The sequence below is a fragment of the Anopheles darlingi genome, chromosome 2 (genome assembly GCF_943734745.1).
Source record: "Anopheles darlingi chromosome 2, idAnoDarlMG_H_01, whole genome shotgun sequence".
Taxonomy (NCBI): Eukaryota; Metazoa; Arthropoda; class Insecta; order Diptera; family Culicidae; genus Anopheles; species Anopheles darlingi.
Window position 1 is genome coordinate 81,391,057 of NC_064874.1, and position 25,000 is coordinate 81,416,056.

The following is a 25,000-nucleotide window of genomic DNA, read 5'->3' on the forward strand; positions in this document are numbered from 1 at the left end:
CACAAACGGCATCAAAGCGATGCATAACGAGCCCAAAGAAGATGCTGTCATCTGCAACCGACACAGGTTGGAAAGTGTGTTTGCCGCACCAGAACCAGAAGATGGGTTGGTATGCGGAACGATACACACACACACACACACACCGACACACACCACACATCGAACCATCCGGAGAGTTCGTTTCCGATGTTGAGGTGGAATTTTTGGATTGTGGTTTTTGTAGATTTTAATCGGCAAAGGTCCCAATCATAACCGGAAAACCGCACGGTTTGACAGAAACGATTAGACTCATATTTTTGCTGCTTGTTCTACGTATTGAATGATCTTGTAATTTACAATCTATTGTGGCTTCCTACCCTCTGTACTACTGTCTGTAGGGTATTTTTTAATTTTTTTGTAAATAATGTACGCAATCAATTTATTCTAACTATTTTTCAATGAAATAAACATTTTAAAAATGTATTCCAAACATTTTAATCCACCGCGCATAGTAATTCTGCAGTAAATTCATACTATAACATGCTGGTCAAATCGGTGATGTACCATCTAATTATTATTCAAATTACTCCTTTCGAACCACACACATCAGTCATTAATTTCCATAATGCACAGATCATTTCACCTGATAAAGATAAAAGTTAATGTGCTTATGTGTACGCTAACCCATCATACTGTTTGCATAGGTTATCAATGCTAAATAATGAATATGAAATAGAGTACAATAGACACCGGCAAACAAACAGTGGACACCAACGTAGCCCTCAAACGAACCACCTTTTTGGCTCGATTTTACCGTTTTCTTTGTGCCACCAATCGTTAGACCCAAACACAGTTCCACATGTACCGTGACATGTGCTACTTTCTAATGCGTCAAAACTGCTGCCACTGCTGGCGGTGTTGCTGTCCGTAAGCCATTCGGTACGCAGAGCATTCGATTGAGTCGATTATTGATGCAAATTTTTTAAACCCCCACCCCACACCATCACCAATGCGCGGGACGACGACCAACATGGAAAGTGTTTTCTCGGTGACATTCACGGTACTGGCTGCACGCTAGCTGAACGCACCACACGCCAAACGCACGACACACAAAGAGGAACGATTCCGTGACCATACACCCGGTGGCTACCGACAATCAGCGGCTACCTTCAGCGGTGGCATAAGGTTCGCTGCTCGCTTGTTGTGTTCGCGCTCGCTTATGGTCTGCTGCTCGGTGAGTCACCACTTTGCTATCCCTTGGGGATGGGGGGGATTCAGACCGCGGTGGTCGAAGGTTTGAAGCAGTCTGGAAGAGTTTTATGGAACCGTCGCCATCGTCGCCATCGTCATCGTCGTCTTTGGCGCACATTCGGCGTCATCTAGCATCATCATCGTGGGACTCTAGCTGATGTCGTCTTTATTAAAACAAACACGCACATTTTGATGAACTCCACCGGCAGCGCGTTAGGGTTCTGTGTTTTTATGCGACAATCTAGATTGGAGACTCGAGTGAGTTCCGCGATGCAGATAGGTGAGGATCAGCGGAACGGACCCTTAAAACAGCAAATAAATAATGCCACGAAACTACAGCTACATCTAACATTGCGCTAGAAACGCGGTATGTCAGCCATTCCCGCTGTCATTGTTCCAATCCATCAGTGGCTGGGATGGGAGGGAGCTTGTGACAAGCACACACCGTCGTCCACCGTTTGGAGACCCAATTGATATTCCTCCCAACGCACACCCCGTTAGAAAGATGACGGATTAGAACGCCAGATTCAGCATATGGTGCTGGAAACGGGAACGGGAATGGTTGGAAAGCGCCCATCATCATCAGCATTCTGTCCGCTCCAATCGAATCGCAGTTGACAGCAGCAGTAGCCGCTTGGTTGAACATCAAAGACATAAACTTCATGTCCATTGGGGTCGCTGGACCAAATAGTTACCCGCAACAGTTACCCGGTACCATTCGGACATTCTGGACCGGCCTGACCAGTACGTGGCACCGATGAAACGATCTGATTCACTGTCCAGCTCCGACTCTTTACTGCTTTTTGTCGTCGCCCATTCTACGACAAACGAAGCTATCGGTAATGGGTAACCGCGTAAGGGTACGAGAATCAATCGCTTGCGAGAGTCCGCAAAAGGCTGACGCGTCATTTGAATAATCATTTCACATAATTGTACCGATGATTCACGTCTCAATGGATCAATCAAACGCGTATGCTGCTGCAGAGATGCAAAACTTCATCACACACTTCGCCATTACAGAGTAGTTTACACCTCCGTTTGTTAGTCCACCATTGTAGAGAAGCGCAGACAACACCAATGACTCATCAGCAGAAATTCCTTAAACGAGATGGCACCCTCGTGGCCCTTCATTGTCATAAACCATGCCTGCAGAGTTAGTCAGCCCATGGTCTGATGCAGCCTAATTGCTCATAAAACTAATGAAAGTAACCTCTCAAATACCCGTGACAACACTCAGACATCCGTTTCATCAATAACCTTCTCTCCCACGGCAACATAGGAGACATTCACGACACAACAACCGCCGACACCAGCCAGCGAGAGAGACGTCGGTACAAACCCGATGGTTCGGGTGTCGAAGAACGCAGGAATTGGAATTAGCAATTTTAAATAAGGGGCCATACGCCTCTACGATCCATAACGATCATCGTTGAGTGAGTTGATCGTGGTTTTTTGTATGCTAATTCGTGAAACCGGCATCGGACAACACGGAATCTGTTTACCGTTTACCGCGGTACCGGTAACGCACGATTGAGTCCCGATCGATGAGGAAGCACAGCAGCTCTCGCTCTCCCTCTCTCTCTATCTTTCTCCTTCTCCAAAAATGAAGAATCCCGAGTGCCGTGACTGATTAGATCACTATCTGTGTGGTAGTTGACGTCATGTTTGACATGGACGGTGAACGTATGAAGCAGCTTCTGAAGGGTTTGCGAGGGATTCTACTAGAGGCGTTTCTCTCTTCATACTGTCCGAGTAAAATAAAAAAACGAAAGAAGCTAAAACAAACTTACCTTGAGGTATGAACCGAAGTACTTGGTAACGTACGGCGAATCGCACTGTGACAGCACCATAATTTCCTGTTGTATGTCCTCGATTTCATCTTCGGCTTCTTCAAGATCGATGATTTTTATTGCGACGACCTGCAGACATCCCGAGGGGAGTGGAATCACGACCCGATTTCCCGTGAGCGATGGGGAAGAGAGAAATGAAAGTCGGAAGACGGAAACGTTAGAATCCGATGGGGGTTTTGCTGCTGCTGCTGCTGCTGGCGGAATGGTTGAATTTACAATCCCAAGTCTGGGTCCCGAAATCTCCTCCTCCCTTTTTGCCATCCTTTGGCGCTCCTACAATGGAACCACAGACCTAGTCGCAACTTGGCTCCCGGGCTGGCTACACAACACGCTAACCGACTATCGAGCTCAAAACGGGAATGGTACCATCAGCTCTACTACTAGTGCCAAGCGCAAGGATGGCAATGGAAGGACATTTATCAAACAGGACGGGATGGTCTTGGATTAGAGGTGGTCCTTCCACTCCGTTCCGACAGCCCGCCAACAATCCACTTACCTGCTGCGTTCTGTTGTCAACACCCTTGAACACTTCACCGAAGGATCCTTTACCGATGCGCTCCTGCTTGGTGAAGATAAGCTCTGGGTCGACTTTCTGTAATGAAGAAGAGAGAAACGAATGGTGAGGAGAGTGAGATATTAGAACCGTTGTCAAAGGATAGTAGCAGGCACTCTAGAGACGACTTCAGCTAGACCCACAGCTAACGATCTAACGTGTTAGTAGTACCGGCGGTACGGTAGTACGGGACGTTAGTGGTAGCTACTCCGCCTACCACACCGCCGCTTGACAAATGGAACCATTGCTAGCAGTCTAGTGAAGTGCTCTCTAAGCTTTTCATCCCGGTGTACCCCCGTGTGAGTTTTAATTAAAAACTTTTCAATTAAAATTTAATTCGTTTATACACTACTCTCTCGTACATAATGCAGTAAACAACGTTGCCGAGCCACTAACAATCACTCAGCTCCCGTCAGCAGCTCGTCCGTAGCGGCATGCCGGATGTCTGGGGCATGATCCGGGACACAAAGAAAAAGAAGAAGTAGAATCAATATTTGATGTGTATTCGCATTGAAGAACTCGCTCACTGTTCGTTCTTTTGTGAGAACGAGAGCTCAACAACGAGGGATGAAAAGAGCTTTTGATTAACGTCCTCAAGGTGCAACTATTCCATAGAAATCAATCCATCCAAACCCATACATCCGATGGCGACAGTAGCTGGTGATCACAACGCATGGAGCAGCAGCAGCAGCATCATCATCAACGTGTGTCTTGGATAGAGAAAGGAAGCGGCGTTGTTTTGCAGCCTCATAAATAATGACTTTCTGGGCAAAAATGTCAACAAGGACTCATTGCTCACCCCTTCCAATCGAAGGCCTTTGTTAGATTGAAGCAGCATTGATTGAGTAGTTAGTCCCTACCAAACATTAGTCGGAGGCTTCTCGTTACGAAAGACACTCTCTGTTGGATCTGCTGTTTGGTACGTGTGTCACGAGTAGTGTTCTAATAACTCGTCGTTCAATACATTCCACTGAACGCCGAAGGAGAATGTATAATGACACTAACGGGTCGGGTGGTTTCGGTCGCACCCTTTTCCCGCCGTACCCCACACTTGATGAGTGGGTTCATCAATAGACGTTCGCGGGAGGGAAGCTGCATAACATGCATCAACAAAACTGAAAGTAAAACGAGCGCACTAATAGCGAACGCTTCATAAGCACGCGAGCAATACACGCCGTTGATCAGGCGCAGGCGAAAGATGACGAGACGAATCGATGATTTATTTTGACACAAAACGGCGCCGCCCAACGATTTCGAGGGGGCCACTCCAATTAGGTATAAAAGCGAGCATGTCCACCCCCGGCTCATGACTGTCACTGTTGGGAAGTCCGGAGTAGAAACGTACAGCACACACTCGTCACACGGAACGGTACTTTACATACGTTTGACGTCTGTTTTACAGCGACACCGCCACGGTCACGACCGATGGTGGTTGGCTGGAGGGGGGGGGGGGGGGGGGGTGGGCGATCTGGTGCCACACTCCCGGTCACAATCGGCAATTACAGGCAAAACACGGCGAGATCGGTGTACACCACCACGGAGGTTCGTCTACACATTGCACAATTGCCAGCATATTGCAGGCGATCGTCACACTCGGCCGTTTTGTACAGCAGCCCTATTCTATTGGTCTCGACACAAGCGCCCCATCTCATGATGATGGTGATGATGATGATGATGATGATGATGGTGGTGGAGGGTTGAATCATTTCCACTCCCACTCCCTGTGTTTATTGCTATTTCCAACTAATACCACACACCAATGCAGCATAAATAATATGCTGAATGGCTGCGCCACGCCGCATAATCCCGTGAAAGGGACCCCAGGAAAATGGACCTGGAGGCTCTCCTCGATGGGGCTCCTTTCCTTTCACTATTCAAGGTTCAAAAGGTCTCGCGAACAAATGTTCGATTGAGGAGGATAACGATCAAATTACTCACATACAGTGCAATTGACCATTTGTACCCAAGTACACCACCAAGTCGAGTGTGGCGCGTGTCGAGCCACAAATCCCTCGAGCACCGAACGAACTCCGACGGACAACGGGCATTGTCAGCAATGCTGAAACGAAGGGAACAACATTGCAGGCCGGTCGGTGCCCGGATTGTGCTACCGTAGTAGCGTAAAACTATGTCAAGGTGTTACCGTTACACTGTTTCGGTTTGCTCTCGTTGGCCATCGTTGGTTCGCGATCATAAAAATAAAGAACCGTATCCTGGGGACACAGAGCGACACCCCTCTCGCCCTCTCTTTCGGGGTCCCACCATGTTTGTTTGCTCTGTTTATTTATGTTGTTCGTTTGTGTGTGTCGCCGCGGAAATAAAACAATAGGTGGCAAGGGATGTTTAACGCGTATCTTATCGCGAGCGCACGAGGGTCGCAGCTTAGCGAGCTACTACCTACATCATATCTCACCACCGACGCCGCCGCCGCCACCGCCACCACCACCGAGTGGGAGTGCTCTTTCAAGCCGTGAAGAGACCACCACCACCACGACCACAACCAGAATGGCCCTTCTCTTCTGGTGGACTTGATAATGGCATCGACTTCCGATAGGATCGGAATGCGAGAGTGCGCTTCGGTTCCGTGTCGAGCGGTGGAGAGCAAGAATGTAATGTCACTATCAGACCCTCCCTCGCAGTGACGCTTATTTGTTGATTGTTTTATCAATCACGCAGCGCGACAAGAAAACTCATTTCTGAGTGGTCAAACCCCGCAACCAAGCCCGCAGTGGTCGTTCGAGTCCAGCAGACGCCTGACCGACACCACACCACACCATCCATTTATGGTTTCTCCACACGTTTCGTTTCGACTCGAAGAATGCCCTGTGGCCAGCTGGCCATCGCGCGCTAAATGGATTGATCAATCAAGCGATTGATAGCGACACAACTGCAACAACGCGGTCAGAGCGACCACCACACCACGTTATCGTTCGCGTTGCGCAGATTGATGCGGACACATGGGCAGATAAGGAATCAATTAAACATATCACATCAAACAACACCCACCACCTAACGCAACCGGGTTGAGGAAATCTATCTCCAAACCGAACAGGATGTAATGTTATTTTTAGTGGCCCCCATTCCTCGAACTTGTCTCGATCGATCTTGCCCAATGTCGCCACACGACGCCTTTTGAGAACCAAACACTAGGCAATACAAACGAATTGTTTTTAAAGCTTCGATAAAGCGACCGTAGGTTCGGTTTCGGGGGGTTTGGTAATTACCAGCATCCCAGAGAAAGCGTGAAGCATCATCATTTCCGTTCACGATCGTCTTGCCACGATGCTTGATGGAAAACAAATGTGCGATCTGTTCCGCCTGAACCATAAACCTGATCTTAAGATGCGAAACGGTACGTCGGGACGGCTCCGATTAGCAAAGGCGTAGTAGTAGTCCCCCGGCACCAGAAGCTGCTGCAGTCCGAGCATCCGCTGGAGGAAGGAACTCGATCAAATAAACAAAAAAGTCGTGATCCGTACACGGGATCCGCCGTGGTGCAGCGCACGGTCAGTCCAATCAAAATACGGTTTATAGCAGCAGCAACATTAGTACAGAGTGTATGCGAATCCAATCGAGGAAAAATGGCCTGGCCTATGGTACGCCGAGAGAGGGAGTGATGAAACCACCACCAGCTTCACTCATTTCGCATAATAATGCTCGCCAAAAACAGGGGAGGGGAGCGTCTTAGAAACATGGAAATGGAAAACCGAAACTTTCGTTACACCCTTTCCCAATCGGTACACGACGGAGCCCCCCGGGCGCCCTGTGCCCACAACATTCCGCCACCAGCACCAGGCCCCTCCAGGAGAGGCGATTAGGCGTTTGGGAGAAAAGTGAAATCATTCCGTAGCCGTCATCGTCGTCGTGCGGATGATGTTTTTCGATTTTTTTTCTGTTTGTGTGTGTGTTGTTCAATTTTTTGCTTTTCAGCAATTTTCTTCTATAATTTTCCTCACGATCACGGAGGAAAGTTTACGAAATGCGAACCACCGGCGATGGTAATATGCGAAAGTGTCGATAAATCGTTACACAGGGACGGACGGTGGTGCGGCGCTCCAATCGCAATCGAAACGGAACTCCAAAGTCCATCTAAATGGTTTAATGGCAATTCCTTGACCCAGACCGGCGCGATGCCCTTTCAAAGGTACGCAGCAGTAGCACCAAGAGACATTGAAAATTACTCACGAACACCAATAATAATGGCCCCTATTGCGATTGTCTTGTCTCGTTTCCAAGACAAACGTCAGTCTGGTGTCGGTATTGCGAGTGTCTTGCTTGACACCGATTTCTGTCTTGGAAACGAGACTCAGCTGTCTTGTACTCAAAGCTACCAGACTGGGAGTCTGCCAAACAAGACTGCGATTTAAGATTACCGTAACAGTTTTTTATTTAGCAGACTGGCGGTTGATTTGGAATTTTTGGTTGAATTTAATGGAATTAATCAATAACCTATTACCAGTAATCGATTATGTTCAATTGTACGAAATGGCACATTTTCTGAGAACCATGTAATGGGCTTAAACCTCAGCATTTGCTTTCGTGACGATCGAGTTCCTGAATAAAAATGCATCAGAGATTGAGAATAATTGAACAAATATTGTACGATTGAAAACATTTTTTTGATGAATTAAAACACGTTAACGGTAAGGAAATTCAAACTGCGCACGATTGTTTACAAACAAAGCTGCGATTTTGATGGCTTTTGACAGCCAAATGAACACTTGTTCATTCAAGTGTTCATGCGACACTCGCAATACCGATTTTAGACAACCAAGACTCGGCGGTTTTTGCCAGACAAGACTGGTCGAGTCTTGTCTCGGAAACGAGACAAGACAATCGCAATAGGGGCCAATATCTCCGAAAAGTGTGCTAATTAATGCTTCGCTTTTCGGTGAATGCCACACCGCGGAGGTCGCGAGCATAAAACCTAGGATTATCATAAATGGTGTGAGACCGTCAGCACGATCTTTAAGCGCGAGGGAGGATTGGAATGATTGCCCAACCCGTGGCAACCCGCACCCCTCTCCCAAAAAGGCCAGACCAGCAACAAAAAGGGCAGCTGCACTTCGGCGTCTTCGACGACGAAAGGATTTGACGACTTGCCGATGCCGGGGGATGTGACGAAACACGCGCAGGGTCTGAACTTTCCCTTCTGCTGTCCTACCACCTCCACCACCTCGCTAGCGGAGCTCGTCTTCGAAAAGGTGACAACTGATTGGAAGGGGTTGGGGTGTTTGGCGAGCGCGAACGACAGCAACTCGCAAAAGGGCTAATGTCGCAAGCGCAACAGCAAAACCGCCAGGCGCCAGGTAAAGGTTACGCTAGCGTCTACTTTGCTTTAGAACAAGCGATCGGAATTGTGCAGACTGGCAGCGATGAACTGATGATCTAGATTCTAAGGGGCATCGACGACGTTTCGATCGATGGCGCAAGAGGGACTAGATTCAGTTTCAATCGGAGCTGGAAACAGGAGAACCAGCCAGCCCACAGGTAAAGTGTGTCAGATTGTGCAATCGGATCAAGATCAAGAGCCCCCTCCCCGGGTGAAGGCAATCTTTTATTTGTATTGACTCAAGCAAGCTCACTACTGCAACGCTTTTTAAACACAAATCATCGATTATGTTTGGTGAGTACATTCACTTCCGCGCTTCGTAAATGTATTGTGTACCGACACAATCCAGCATTGGGGGAGGGCGCACATCAATTGCATTTCGCTCTGTCTCCCTTCACTCTAAGGAAGCGGATGCGCGCCTCCATGCTTTTTCCATAAACATAGACATCTAATTGTCAAGATTCCGTCGTCACACGCGCTCGCGTGCACGCGTACACTTTGGAAGAGTTTATTAAATTAAACACACCACCGACAGGAAGTGTCGCCTCAAGGGCCAACGGGCGGGGTGGTGTGGTGCGTTGTGATGGTCACGACATAGAGAAAGAGAGGAAACGACGTCTCATAACAGAGCCCCCGCCCCGGGCCTGTCTCATAATGCTCCGTGCACCGCCGCACCGCGAAGAAAAACACCTTGACCAAAACTTGACGCGACAGACGCGACGGTGCGCCGGCCTGTGTTATTGTCCACATCCAACCGCGGCAGATCCAATTAGCCCGCGAAGAGCTCCCTCGCGCCCGAAGAGACCTTCTTCCAACTCACCAGTTCTTCCGGTTGCTGTAAAAGAGCACGACCGCCACCGTCACTGGTGACGTGACTCGTCGGTGACCGTGGTACCATACCGTACGGATCTCTGCCGCCACCGCCACCATTGCTGGACAACAACGGGGCAGAGGAAGAGGGTGATAGCGGTGGCAGCTGCTGACCGCCACCACCACCGTTGCGCGCTGATGGCTGATGTGGCACAAAGTTCGGCGGAAGCGAGTGCAGCTGCTGTGGACTGTTGTGGCCATTGCCGTTGTGATGAAGGTGATGGCCGCCGCCACCGCCACCGTGACTGTTTAGCTCGTACATCGAGAGTGGCCGTGGCGGTTTGATACCGTGAAGGTGGTGCTGCTGTTGCTGCTGCTGATGGTGATGATGCAGAGGGTGATCGCGGCCGCCGCCACCACCAGAACCATGGTATCCGTTGCCATTGTAGCTGGCACTGGAAATCTCCGGAAACGAGGGGGCCTGCGACAGTGGCTTGATGTCGTAGTGTGGCAACTGCGGTTGATAGCGACTACCACCACCACCACCACCCCGTTCACCACCATTCTGTGAGGTCGGATGGGGAAGGCTGTAGGAGTTCCGGTAACCGGGTTGATTCCAGTGCGGATTACCGTTGGACACCGGTCCCGGATGGTGATGGTGGAGCGAGTTCGGACCATGCTGCATGGCCGCCACCCCAATGTCTCTCCACATCTTGCGCGCCCTTTCCTCGTCCCGCTTCATACGTAGGTCCGTCGTCTTCGGCTGGTGGCACCGTGAACTACACTCTCTCTCATTCGTTCACGAATATTTCCTTCTCTCCTGTCTCTCTCTCTCGGTTTCGCTCACTTTATCTGATTGCTCAGGATGGACGACGACGAAGACGAGACGGAATCATCGGGATCACTCGACACATCATCGCTGTCTGTGACCGTCTTCAGCAGCACTCGATCGTTCACGATCACCTTCGCCTTGAAACTTTGGTTCTCGAGGTGGCAGCCTCTGACTCTGACTAGAGCCACTTGAACACTTGCGCACTTGAGCAGAGAAGGCACACAATCTGCTGCTGCTGCTGCTGCAACTTGATCCTCGTTCTGCGTCACACGAGTGGCGCGGCACTTGCACTAGCTGCACTACACCACCATCATCATCATCATCATCATCATCGTCGTCGTCATCTGCATATGCCACAAAGGTATCGCTGACATGATGTTATGACGTGCCGGTGCCATTCGCTACGCTATCCGCTTTCAATTCACATACCTCGCGGTGTATGTACTCTGCACCCCATGAGGGGGGTCTCGCTCGTGCGATATATATCACTTGCTGTCACTGTTGGCGCAAATGTCAAACACACTACTCTGCTACAAAGACGTTCGTTCTGAGAGGGTGAATTCGAAATATTAATTTAACCTCCTGTTTCTTCGAGCCTCGCCGTGCCGTCGCACGATTGGCGTTGGAACGAGATATCCTCCTGCCCCTTTGGCCGAGACACCTCACCACCTGTGTGCGTATTTAGTTCCGGCAGGGCGTTATGATAGGAGAGAGAGCAGGAATTATGCTTACGTCGAAACGATTTATAGCGCTACACATGCCCATCGGGGAATGGTGAACAGACTCTAGTGAACGATGCGTGAAGAGACGTGGCAACGATTATCGTGGCGGAGCCGGAGCTAATTGTGTAAAGTCTAGACGGGCTAGAGAACATCGAGAACGAATAATCGAGGTACGCAGATGGTGCGACCGCTGATCGTGTGGAGGTAGAGTAGCTCGAGTAAATAGGAAATCCGGAGCGACCATGCAATACCACCACTCTGCTCGCTGATGGCTTCAGTTCCATCAATTCATCTGTTTTGCCGGGGAATATAACTGACAGTGCACACATACACACTGTTATCCCGCAAAAACCCGTCTAGGTGTCGCCTAATGATGATAAAGTATTTACGAGACTTTTTGGGGAGGCGCTGACCACTGGCCAGCAGCAGCACCATCAGCAGCAGGTGGTTGGCTAGTTATCCCCGGGGATTCCACGCACCCCAAAAGCCCATTTTGTCGGGTTTGTCGTTACGCCTAGTGTGATGGGAAGCACCGTCGCTCTAGGCCATTAGTAACCATCTGGCGACCGCAACGCATCAATCAACAATCTGTGCCACAAACCAGAGAGGCCAGCCTGTCGGTGAGAAGGCGGCTCGCTCTACGGAGGCATAGTAACGGATTCGATGTAATTAAAAATCGACTCCACGAGGCCATTCGTAGAGCGAAGGGGAAACAACAGAGCGAAGGGGCGCGACGACGCCCGCTCCCAGGCCAACGATAAATTGTTAAAAATCAATCAACCATATCGATCGACTGGACACAGACCCCTTGGAACAACGGTGCGGCGAGCAAGGGATTGATGACTTGGTGTGCAGTGCGTTTGCCGGCGGTGCATTCATGTTGCAGCTTCTCTCTCTTCGTGGGTGTGTGTGTTCGCATTGGTTAAAAAACCGCGGAGCGCAAAGCAGCATAAACTGTAACAGTAAACGAAGAAGGTGCGAAGGCAATGGACTCCTTCCCTCTTAACGGTTGATTGATTTTATGCTCGAAGGCCCTTCGACCGCATCCACCACGGGAAAGAGGGCGTGATGATGATGCCGATGACCACCACCACCACGCCGCTTCGGAGGTCGATTGCAGAACCGCAAGACCGCAACAACAGAATTATCGATTCCTTTCCGCTTTTCCGGTGGTTTCGAAGAAAACCCATATTCCCATCTCTGCATGACTAATAAATGAAGATGAGAAGGTTGAGGAATGCCTGCAACAGGCCGGCCGCTCTGGTGTCCGTGTGTCCGAGAGGGACACATCATTATGTTTGCCCATTTTGATCGTTAATACAATCATAATGACAAGGCTGCGGCGTCGACTATCGACCAAGGTGCCAAGAGATGACGATGATGATGGTGGTGGTGGTGGTGATCGTGCTTAATAAATAACCATTTCTTAAACGAATATCAAATGAGCTAAGCCAAGGTGTTGGAGGGGGTAGAATCCGAAGGCTGCGCCATTCAAACATCAGGGATTCGGAGATGCTCCAATGCTCGGATGCTGCTGGGTTTGGAGTTGAAAAGATGCTTTTTACGTGATGAGGTCACTCTATTTTCATATTCCAACCGATCACACCGAAACCCTCGTAAATAAATAATCATTTCTTCGGCCGTCCCCCGGTATCGAGCAGAGGGGTCGAGAGCCCCGGTCGGATCCATTCCGAATCGCGCTACCGGTTGGCGAAGTCGAAGTGAAGTCGTGCCTTATGCAATGCAATCTGCGGAGTGGCTCTACGATGCAACAAACCACATCATGTTCGCGGGATGCAAGTTCGAGTTCGCGTCGGCCAAGAAGGCCGTCGTTGTTGTGTTGTGTGCACTTCAAATCCAATTAGAATAGCCCCGCGCTTGAGCTAGAAAGCATCTTGGAGCAAGACCGACCACCTCGCTAAGGTTGATGCTGATGCCTCCTCGGTACACGGTGCACCATCAACTCAGGTCTCTGTGTGTGTGTATGTGTGTCTGTGGTGCAGTACCGAGACTCCGGTAGACTCCGGAACGTATAATTTAGCCTCGAACAAATCCGAGCAAAACCCAGTAATTGAGTTAAAGGTGCGGGCCCCACGACGTCGTCGTCGGAGGATGACGGTCGGTCCCAAGATGCGCGAGGCCAGCCAGAAGGGGAATTGGATTTCCCTCCGACTGTAAACGGAAATTGTTCTGCGCTTCTCTTCACCGGGCGGTCTGCAGCAGTAGAAACCTCAGAGCAGAGAGTACTCGCAGCACACCGAGTACACACACACAGACACCAGGCGCTCGCTGTCAACGCGTGGCGCCCGCTGGAAACAAGGCCGTAGTTGACTCTATACCCCTTGGGCGGAATGAAACTTTCCCATTTTCCCACGACGGTGGCAGGGCACCACAACTACCACCACCACCACCAACGCTCGACCGCGCTGTTGGCGATGGAAAAGCGATTCCGCAAAGCGAAGCCGGCAGAGGCCAACCGGCCCGGCTCGGTGAGGTCGAGCACAAGAAGGAGTGAGAGAAACCGAAGGAAGAGGAGGAGGGACCGGAAACGAGCTCGCTGTTGCACGTCGAGCACGAGAGTTTGTCAAAAGTTGGCCGAGAAAAGCAAAGCCGGCTGACTGAAGGCTTTGATTTCATCTTTCAAAGTGCATGGCGTCAGTTTTCCCGAAGTACCCCCGCCGAAGTAGTCACGCGGCCATTGTTTTTGGCCTCCAAACCAAAGCTCGGCCACACCCACTAGGCGCGTGGCGGCCGCCACTGCCACCTTCACGCATTAAGCCGTTTTGGGCCGCCGCCGTTCAGTGTGCGCCGGTTTTCCGTATCTACATTTTCATCATTTTCCACAAGAAAAACACACACACACACACAAAGCTGACGGTGCTGAGCACGGACACAGTAGCTGCATGGTGGAATGCAGGAAAATGGTTTGTTTTTTCCGGTTTTGAACGCTTCGGCGCTAACGCCAGCTGACGAAGTGCTGAGACAGGATTCCGAGGAGATCTCCGTTCAAGGTTACAACAAACAGCGGGGTACTCCGTCTACTGCTTCTGCACTTCCGCAGCAGGTGCTAGGGTGTGTGTGTGTGCAGTTCACACACATCGTCATGCTGAGAGCGACACCTTCCAACAAAAATGTAGGTTAGATGGCACCACCGCCCGCAGTGGGGTCACTATTGCGTGCTCTCTCGCTCTCTAACACATTCACACACACCCCAAGAGCCCAAGAGTGGTCCGACACATAAACGCAGTCAGTCGGTCAGTCAGTCAGTCAGGCAGTCAAGTCAGGCCCCGTTCAATTTAGCTCCGGTCCACGACGGAATCCGGTCCCTCCTCGACCCCGAATCAACGCAACGACAACGAATCGTGTTGCTGTCGCTGTTGTCGCACCGCATGTAGGAAGGCCTGAAAAGGGGTACAATAAATCGATTCAAGTGCCACAACCACCCCCGCGCCTGGGGCAACAGGTTGATGAAAAAATGCTAATATTAAAAAGCAACATTTGAACCCCACTAAACGCACACACACACGGATGCGGGTGGGGGGTAGTGAATTGGCTTTCGGTCCCGCACACATACACACACAGCGCGATGTGTGTTTTGCTGGCCAAGGGTTGGGGTGCGTAGATCACCACCAGTTGGAGCCACTTGCCGATCCCGATTAGAGCCGATGCCGACGAAAAACGCAAACGCGAAACGCGAGTTGAAACTGACTGATTGACGGAATGACCGACGAACGGCGGAAGAAGCTCGTTCACATAGGTTATAGGCACGGCGACGTAAGCGATGAGGACCAGAAGTTTATCATGCACAACGGCACAACACATGTTGAACGATACCGGGGCACCGGTCCGGTGGTGTGTGTTTTTGGGGCCACACTATGCCAGCGAGCAATCGATCCGACGACGTGTGCTTCAAACCTCACAACAAATCCGAACATCGGAGCAGAAGCTTTGCATTGATGCACGGATGGTACAGAGCTCAGAGGGATTTGCCTCGGCTTTCCTCACGTACCACACACCACAAACGTGGCCACTATGTGCCACTTTCATTGTTTCCCAAACTGTCACTATGGTTCGGGCAGACATTCCTGACATGCTGACCAAAGAGAGACGTCATTTCCGTTCCAATAATCCTACGCTTTAAATGGGTTCTATGGGCAATCGAATTGCATTAAACTGTTTACAGCTATTCCATATTCGCTATATCATATGTATTAACTTGTTCAATTTTCGCTTCTGTCTACCTTTTTTTAATGACTTGACTTCATTTATTGTAAACTTCTAAAGTAGAAATATTTCTGTTACCAATTTATCTCCTTATCTATTCTTTTTCTATACATCTTAGGGGTTTTCGATTGATTCATCTGCAATATTACATCTTTTACCAAACACAACTGTTTAACGACTTTCTGTATGCCTCCAACTCAATTAAAGGAATGTTTAAGTCTCTGCTTTAGTCATTTGTTCAAGAGTTACAATTTTTCACCTCTCATCTAGCTTCTAAACTATTCTTGTTCTATTCTATTGCTAATTATCGATCAATAAATCTCGTATAGACGTCAGCTTGGTCTGTCCCCGTGTTCTTATTGCACACCTACCCCACAAGGACACCTAATAATGCTCTATTTAGTTTCGGAATCGAACGTTCAACGGCTCGCCCCTCATTACCATCTTAATCGTTTCTGGTATGGTCGATGGCAAGACTCACAGCCACACAGCAGTCAATTCGCTACACCATCATGGCGATCCAGTTAATTAATAGACATTTCTCTCGGCAGTCTAGAGCGAAGGCCACACAGAAGGTTGCTTGATATCGAATAGGCTCTGGCCGTTCACAGGCACAACCGTACCACCTCCTTTTGCAACGGTCTAGTGATCTCGCGAGTCGCATTGATCGAAAGCTTGTAATAAACAAACAAAAAACTACAAACATGTCTACAAAAAACAGACGTACGATTCAAACGATCGCAACAAAACGCAACAAAAAGCGTCAGACACAAACGCTGCCACAGCCTAATGATGATGTTGAGCAAATTAGATACGCACGGCCTGAGATGCAGAAGAAGGGGCCCCGGCACAGACCGTTGGGTAAGCAAATGGCCGCGGAATGCAACATATTAATCGACATAGCGCAACTGGTAGCTGCAATAGCAGCACAAACGTAGCTAATGATAGCGATCGGTTTATCGTCCATACTTGTCCTGCCGTTACTGGCAATAACGCATACTGAAGGCAATTAAACGAAGCCATTCAGCAATGCCAGGGGGGTGTTGGTGCAATGAAGAGGGACCCCTGACCTGCCTTCCCCCCCCCCCTCAATCTACAAAAGATCGGTTCTATCCACCCGGATATAGAATTCATCCCCGCTTGAAATCGCAGGTCACCGGATTCGGGATTGCAGCAGCGAAGGGCAATTAAAGGCAACAATTTATGTACGTTCGGCGCATAATTTTGCTGGCACTTTGCTGCATCGCGTCAAAGCCAAAAACCCGCAGTAGAGAGATCACTATTTATGAGCAAAAGACGTCCAGTCCAGTCCAGCCACCGAGGACCGCGAGAAGGTGGAGACAATTCATCATCGCTTAGAGGTCAGAAGTGGTTGGGCCTGGGGCTGGCCCGGTCTTGGCGTTGCAGCTATTTTTGAAACCACAACGAGCGGACAATGGCGGACGATGGTTGCGACGGGGGTCCATTGCGCAATTGCACTTTGGCAACCCACAACAACGGGCGTGAGGGTGTGCGCGTGTGTGTGTGTGTGTGTGTGTCTGGCACGTGGCGTAGCTCTTTGGTATGTAGGAGGACCACGACATTCCGAGAGGCGTACCCGGAAGACGCTGAAACGCTTGGGTGCAGCAGCAGCAGCAGCACTTTGACAATCGATAATCGATGCCCTCTTGTCAGTGCCGAGAGGGTGGGGTGCATGAGCCAAAACAATGCAATATGGTCCTCCTCCCCTGACCGCCCCGACGGTTGGGGTACCCGATGTCGTGTCAAAGTTCGAGGCCAACCGACCGACTGCGCACCAACTCAAGTCCGGTTCGGATGTGTTGGAGGTTTTATTTTGGCACCGGAACAGGAATGCTGTACCCTGGGGCACCGGCGGACACCGAACACCGAACACGGACACGCTCCGGTAGGCTGTGTCAACGCAACAACATGCAGCAAAGGCCCTGCAGCCTGAGGTGCGGCGGTGTTGTGATTGCGATTGTGGGTTGTGCCTGGGCCAGCTCGGTTCAAGGTGACCAACCTTGAACGCAGCAACTGCAGCAGCAGCAGCAATTCGAGAGAGTGTCACCCCTCGTGCAAATAACACGGAAACCTGTATTATCGAGCCAATCCACAGGAGAAGGACAGCGGCAGGGCGTCCAGGTTGCAGGACGGAAAACCAAGGAATTCTTGTCGTGACCTCGGTGGTCACTGGAAAGATTTACGGGCCAAGCACACCACATGGTATGGTGCATATGACCGAGAGAGAGAGAGAGAGAGAGAGAGCATAATCAATCACCACTTTCAACACGCGCGCTCGTGCGATTAAAGCATGCAAACAAACCAACCACTGAGCATCGTGGTCACATCGCAACAAACACACAACACACGATTGCCATCTGTGCTCTCGTTTTGGGGGTTTATTATCTCTTGCACCACCAGCGTGGCCAGCACGCTCTAGCACTCCACAAACAACACTGGAAAAAAAGACCTCAAAAAAGCCCCAAAAATCAAAACCAATTAAGTCGTCCAACCGAAAACACGCGTGAACGCACGCACCGGAGCCGTTTTTACCAAACACGGCGCCGTCGGCATTCATTCGGAATCGAAACCACCAGCCAACCCTATGAGCCAGCCTGCTAGCGCCTTAATTTTTGAGTGATTTTTCGTGACCATCATCTGCCGTCGCAACACGTCACCGAACCACATCTCCGACAGAGCTTCGATGTCGAAAGGCTCCAAATATGTGTTTGTGTGATTGTGATTAATGAAGGGGATGGGGCGGTGTGGCAACTTTCCAAGGAACGGCCAGTCAGAGTAGCGCTAGAAAACCACGGGGCTCGACACACACATTCCTCTCTCGAGATGAGATCAGTATGTTTTTTGCAGATGAGGGATTTGGAGATAATTTCGATACTTCTCGCATGACCTGGCCGTCCTAATGCCGTCGAATGACATGCAACCGAATGCCAGTGCAATTGATTTGGTATTGCGAGAGATGCATTTCGTCGATCACACACGAGCCATAAAAAAACGTAAATAGGGTTAACATTGGCAACGAACCCACTAATTGGCGAACGCACCTTAGAGGTAGGTAGGATCAACGATCTAGTTTGATTTTCCTGTTCACGATCAACTGTAAATGGAGGAACTTGTCAGAGTAGCACTGCCAGCCTTAAACGTCCCTAGGAATGGCCGACGGATACCAGCACCATATCGGAGGAGACGAGCGAGCGAACGAGCCCTCTAAAAACCGCGAACCACGATGCGATGACGAAACATCATCAAGCTGCCATCGAATGGCCAGCGCCAGCGACAGCGACGCCGTACAAGACAAATGATTTTGTCGTCCCATAAAACCGGAGTAGCATTCTTCGCCCGTCGGTGCCCCTGGAGCATCGGACAAATCTCAATCACGAGGCTGCGAGGCGGCTGCCACCATCAGGGAGAGTTATATCATCGTCACTATGCCGGTGCCGATGCCGATGCCGATGCCGATGCCAATGCCGGTGCCGCTATTGCTCAAGCAAAACCTTTATGCAATCGAGCGAGCAAGCGAACGAACGAACGAGCACTCCGAGTACTAGGGAGTCGATGGCCGAATGGGCTACTAGTGGCCGCGCGCGATCCGAGATATGCTATCACTTTTGTATGCCACACCGGTGGTATCTATGTCAAACCTGGTGGTGTGCGATGATGTTCGCAGCTTAACGCTCACACACACACACAGACAGAGGCACGCCACGGTGTGAAAGGAGTAGCGTGGTGTAGTAGCGCTGTAGCTAACCTGCTTCGCTTGGGGCCACCTCTTAAGTGCACCATAAACGGTGAACTCCACGAGCCGCATCCAGAGATCGATAAAGCGAAACGAGACGGAGAGCAACAGAGAGAGAAAGAGAGAGAGAGACACAGAGAAGCAACGCAGGCACGCACGCACGCACAACCGTTACCCAAACTTTGTTCCCAATTTCTGGAGGCCTAGACCTCCACCCCCGAACCGCCCCGTTTCTGGAGGCCTAAGGCTCTAAGAGGTGGACTATGGTTACTACCAAAGCGTGGCCGCGCAATGGGAAAATCAAAAGTCTTCCCGCCCCCCGGGGGGTGTGGAGAGAAGACCAAGTTCCCGGCTTCGAGTTTCGGTTTCGAGCTTTTGGGACCTCGACGACCGTGGCCACCATACTGACGTCTTCTGTCGTGTAGGAGCAAGGAAGCAGTGGGAAGTGGGGAGTCTTCAAAGCTCTCTGAGACGCACTGGGGCGCGCAGAAGCATCGAACGCGAGTGAGCAGCGCGCGAGCGCGGGAGAAAGTAGGTTACCTGCCAGCTTGCCAGCCTGCCAGCAGCAGCAGCAGCACAAACCTCGCGCGGTATGTTTGGTTAGTTCGGTATTTAGTTTCTCCACTACCACCACCACCACCACCTTCTATCTCTCCTCCCACAAGACGCATTTCATGGACCTCGGCACGCAGTGTGCGATGTGTTTCGGTGAATCTCTCCTTCTTCTTTCACTTTTGACCATTCTCGCTGGACCAGCGGCCATTCGCTGGTCGGTTCGCCCGCCCATCCAGGCCCAGGGAGGGTGTTATCGAATTCGTACCTCGTATGAACCATCCATATTCATATCAGTCAGTTCCTGCAAGGTGCCGGGGAGAGGGAGTGAAAGACACCAGCAATCGCAATAGAGCCAAGGTCTCTCCTCTTTCGTGTGTATGCGTGTGAGTATCGAGACGGGCACCAATTTGCATACCCATATCTTGCGCTGCTTAATCCTTTCGTTTGCCAAACAAACAACACACGCACGAACATGTGTTTATTGGCAGGAATCAATTTCAAACTCACAACCTCTTCCCCTGTCTCCCGGTCTCTCGAGAAAGGAATTTGCCATTCGCACATCCGAATTTGCTCCTTGGAGGCACAGCCTGGTGGATTATGGAGCTGCGGAGCGCGGTGTGCTGGTTGTGGTTCACCGGGGAGCCCGGAGGACCACCTCTCACCCTCATTCTCATTCTGATTCACCTTCACCACCCGCCTCACCTTTTATCTTTCACAAAAATCCAACCGGTTCCAACATCGAACAGGTTTGGAGTGGGCTGTACCTTGCCGCGGTGGTCACGGCGGTCTTAACCGTGCGCCACCTGAGCACCAACCAACCAACCAGCCATCGACGACGACGACGACGTCGACGTTCAAAAAGCATGAAGGATTCGGGAATCGTGAATTTGTGAAAACCACTTTCTTCGTTTTCGCTGCCGGTTTGCGAGTGGCCAGTGTCCGAATTGAAAGCCACATCACATCAGCTCATTGTGATCCCCGATGGTTGTGATGTTGTCACACTGATAAGCCATGGCGAGTGTACCAGCTCCAACCAATAGCGCCTTAACCTGGCCAAATAGCTCGCTCGAAGCTCTAAAACCATCTCCCATCTCTCGGCGGCGGCCTCGGCTCGTTATGCTCCACTTTTCATCGAAACCATATTGCCTCTCGGTGCACCTCGCTGTCCATCGTCGGGCGGTGCCATACTTTCCCGCCCGTGCGCCATCCGATCGTTGGATTTGGTGTATCCCAAAACGTCGCCGCGGCCAACACATACACACTAAATCATCAATCTGGTGCGTTGTGGTGTGCTTGCCTCCTGGGCCGGAATAATAAAACCATTTCTCAGCTCACGGGCAGCCGATCATTTTGAGCAGCGATCGGATAAACACCTCAAACCCTGGCGCCTCCGGTAGGTGAAACACACACACGGACACGGACACGGACACGGACACGGACACGGGTGTACGTGTTTCGGTTGCCTGATAAAGTAATTTCTCTGGGAGATTACACTGGCTAGCAGGCTGGCACAGGCTAACTGACGACCCAGTTGTCGCTGGGATGAGCCTCCGCCCGAGAGGACACGAGGAACACAAAGCGGAGTCGAAACGAAAAAACGGGAGCTGTTATACTTTGTTAATTGAAGTGCTCCCTGGTGGCATCATGCTGAACTATCACATACTAGCTGACTGTGTTTGCCATTTTGATGCGAGTCTCCCCTGCGAATGTGTGTTCCTGGTGTCATTCCCGGGTTGGGTATGAGGCAGCAAGCAGTATCCCGGCCCTCGGTTCGGCTCACGATGACAACGAAATGACAATGACCTGCCCCTTGAATTAGGAAGGGTTGGTTGGTCCCCCTTTATCATGTTGGTCCCCAGGCCCAGAAAGAATGCCCCCCGGGAGAATGACACGACGAGAGTGTGCGGGGAGTGTGCCCAAGGCCAAAGCACATCATCACCAACATCGCCCCTTCGCCAACGTCATGGCTTTTCTGCGATAAAAAGACAATAACAGACACTCGCCGCACACACATCGCGTACACTGATCCACCATTTTGGTCCCTGTTGGCGGGGTGGTGGATGAGTTGTGCCTTGATAATCCCCACACAACGCCGTGACCCCGCCGCCCGCCTGTCGGTCGTCAGCGAAATGGAATCATTCCTGTTTAGCGATGTCTGTTGCGTTCCAGGGAATGCCACCTTCACGTGGAGGCAGAACCTCGCGTCTTTTGCGTATCGAGCACTCGCGAACAGCGAGCAACCTTGAACACTGAAGCAGAAGCAGAAGATACGCTGGATATTGTGCTGTGCTGTGGAACAGGCATCGCTGCCATCGTCACGGTACAACAGCACCGGAATGAGGCGGCAGACCACTCGTTATGATTACTATTTCTCGAGCAACAAGTGAACGGCAATCCGATACACACAGACACACAGACACATATTCGCTCTTACATTTGGCTAAAATAACATTCTAAAAGACACTACACCCTGCCAGACACACAAACACACGCTCGACTGTAGCAAGAACCCTTAGAACGAAAGTACACCATTTGGAATACGGAGTTGAAGACGCGCCCGGGCACTGAATAGTGAATTCGGTCTGGGATGGAACGATTCAACACATTTTTCTCACGATCGTGGATCGTGGGGGATCGTACACTCGCTGCTCGTAGCATGAACAACAACAGGCCCCTCTAGGGGCTTTTCACCGACACTTGGGCGGCGTGTCACGAAGGGGGATGAGGCTCTTGTGCTTTTCAGGCCGATTCCTTCTTAAAGTTGAACACGTGTTCAAGGTTACAAGACACACGAGCGCGCGCGCGCTCGCACACACACGGTTAATAAACCGTTTATGCACCACCTTTCCGCGACAATTGGTCACGCCAGAAACGGCCAACGCGGCGACCCAAAAACCTTACCCCCGAAAACCCTCGTGCGAATGATCGCGAACGCGTTCGAATATCCGTCGAGAGTAGCGCGCGTTCGTCGTTTCGTCGGCGCGAAGTCTCTTCTGGCCGAAAGTTCGACACAAACTGCGCGAACGGCTTGGTACGATCGGCGCAACGGTACGGCTGGCAGCAGCGTACGAACGAACCCCGCGAAACCGTCGGCGTCGCACCATCACGTCGTCCACCTTCTCCTTCTTTTCCTCTCCTGCCGGTCGGCCGGCCGATCGACGTAGCTCGTCGTGCCTGGGCCGTTGGGCCGTTGCGCGCCGCTGAACCGACCTACGGTTCCCCTCCACACATCATGCAATACCTCTGTTCCTGAAGGTCTTTTCGTCTTCAAGATTTGCGGTGGGCTGGTTATAACTCGAGAACCATAACAACAGCTAAAACCCGGAGCGAGCGTCCGTCCCAGCGCCCACAAGCTGTTAAAGGTGCGTCACGCAAACCCGAGGAATCCGAGGCCGAGCCCAAACTGCTCGACTAATGCTCGGCACTGTCGCGTCGAGCAGATATGTGTGTTGCGCGACATGTTGGATCACGCTTCGAATTATGTTGAAGCGTTTTTGCGCGATCGAAGCGTTGCGGGACGCTTTTCCAATGAATCGAAATTTTCGTTATCGATTTCGATGTTTCTTTACAATATTTTACAGTTTGAAGCATTAAAATCATGAACCGTAAACATTAAAAAAACAAATTCTTCAAGAGAATTGATTGTTAATAAACAATAATTAAGCAATAGTTAAGATAGAATTACGATTCATGCCTCGATCAATTTTGTTACAACGATGCCGCTCAAAACATAAACATTCCAACCAACTCGCCATCGCTTTCGTTTGTCACACGACATAAATGGGGGGGTTGTTCGGTTGGGGACCAGACGTGACCACATCGGGAGGGCAGAACGAACACGCAGAAACAGCCGGAATTTTGTCCAACCACCACACAAACATCACACACAGCACATAAGTAATATGCTGTGCGCGCAACATACAATTACCGGTGGCCGAAGCACCAGCTGATGGGAAAACGAGTTTCCTGACGTCAGGAGAAGAGGCCACCGCGAAGACGCTTTGCCAGCCCCCCGTTTCCCAGACGGACCACGTAAACGGAAGTTTGGAGAAGATCCCGCAGCGAGCGAGAGCTCAAATTTGACCTACTAACGGTGGTCGGTCGTCGTCGGTGAGGAAATAGAAAATAGGAAGCAGTTTCGGACCAACGACCAACGACGGCTAGCGGGGCTCGTGTCTCATGTCTAACACTTCCGCATCTTTCAAATAACTTATAGACAAACTCTGCTTGGGTAAATGAAAACACTTTTTTTGTTTGACTTTTTAAGCCCAATCGAATCGAAATAGTTTGAGACAGTCATTCATGAGTGGGATTGTGTAAGAAGAGGGCGAGCAAGTAAATGAAAGCAATCGCTTTAATTGATGTGCACGATGACAAACAGAGGTACCGTAATAGTGATGCAATGTTTATCTAGTGAAACGTTGTCATCTGCATTGGAAGGCTGGTCGCGAGAATCGGTACCATGCATGCGGTGCCCACGGAACAGAAGCAAGAACGGGGAGCCATTGGAAGGCTTAAACCACAAAATCGTGACAAAAACACGATCCGTCCTCCGAGAGAGCGTCCATTAAGCAGAGCGGCGAAACGGATAGACTAGCATTCCAATCATCAACATCACGCGTTCCGCTGTGCCCTCTCTACTGTGGACAACGATAACAAACGCGAAAGCAAACGAGCGACCCCGTGCGCGCGCCCGCACGTGCGATGTAGTTTGAGTATTTCATGAACTGATTTCATGATTTGTGCAGCGCTTCTGCGTTGACAGTTTAATTGAACTTCCTTACCATCCATCCGTACACGCCGATGAATTGCGTATTGGTGTATTTGGAAAAGGTGGTGGGATGGACAAATAACGACGCTCTAGGAAGGTAACGTTTTAGAACTCATGAAACGAGTGGCAATTAAAATGCACAATTCCTTACATTCTTAGGTTTCGAACGGCACGACGTTAGTTTGGTTTGAAGGAAAACGTGATAGATAGATCAGTGCCGGTGATATACTGTCACGATTACATGTGCACGCCACCGAGTGTCGCGATAGAATGTTTGTCATTGCACTTTGCGATGCATTTTTTATAGACAAATCGTTACATTCGCTTGGGGTGTACCGATTGAGGGCTGGTGTGGTATATGTGTTAC

The 25,000-nt window shown here is 50.5% G+C and overlaps 1 protein-coding gene across 10 annotated transcripts in view; it reads right to left on the bottom strand.

Annotated features, from left to right (window-relative positions):
* Positions 1–25,000, bottom strand: part of LOC125949825 (serine/threonine-protein kinase 24) — a 52,396-nt gene that overhangs the window by 7,361 nt on the left and 20,035 nt on the right. For 7 of the 10 annotated variants that reach the window (XM_049677226.1, XM_049677225.1, XM_049677232.1 and 4 more), the window contains 2 exons: positions 3,577–3,672; positions 3,021–3,149 (listed from right to left, as the gene is read on the bottom strand). In XM_049677226.1, the coding sequence (XP_049533183.1) occupies positions 3,021–3,149; positions 3,577–3,672 (225 nt within the window). Of the gene's footprint in view, positions 1–3,020; positions 3,150–3,576; positions 3,673–9,785; positions 11,155–11,339; positions 11,977–22,763; positions 22,884–25,000 lie in introns of those variants that run through there. The other 3 variants (XM_049677222.1, XM_049677224.1, XM_049677223.1) reach the window with 2 other exon arrangements.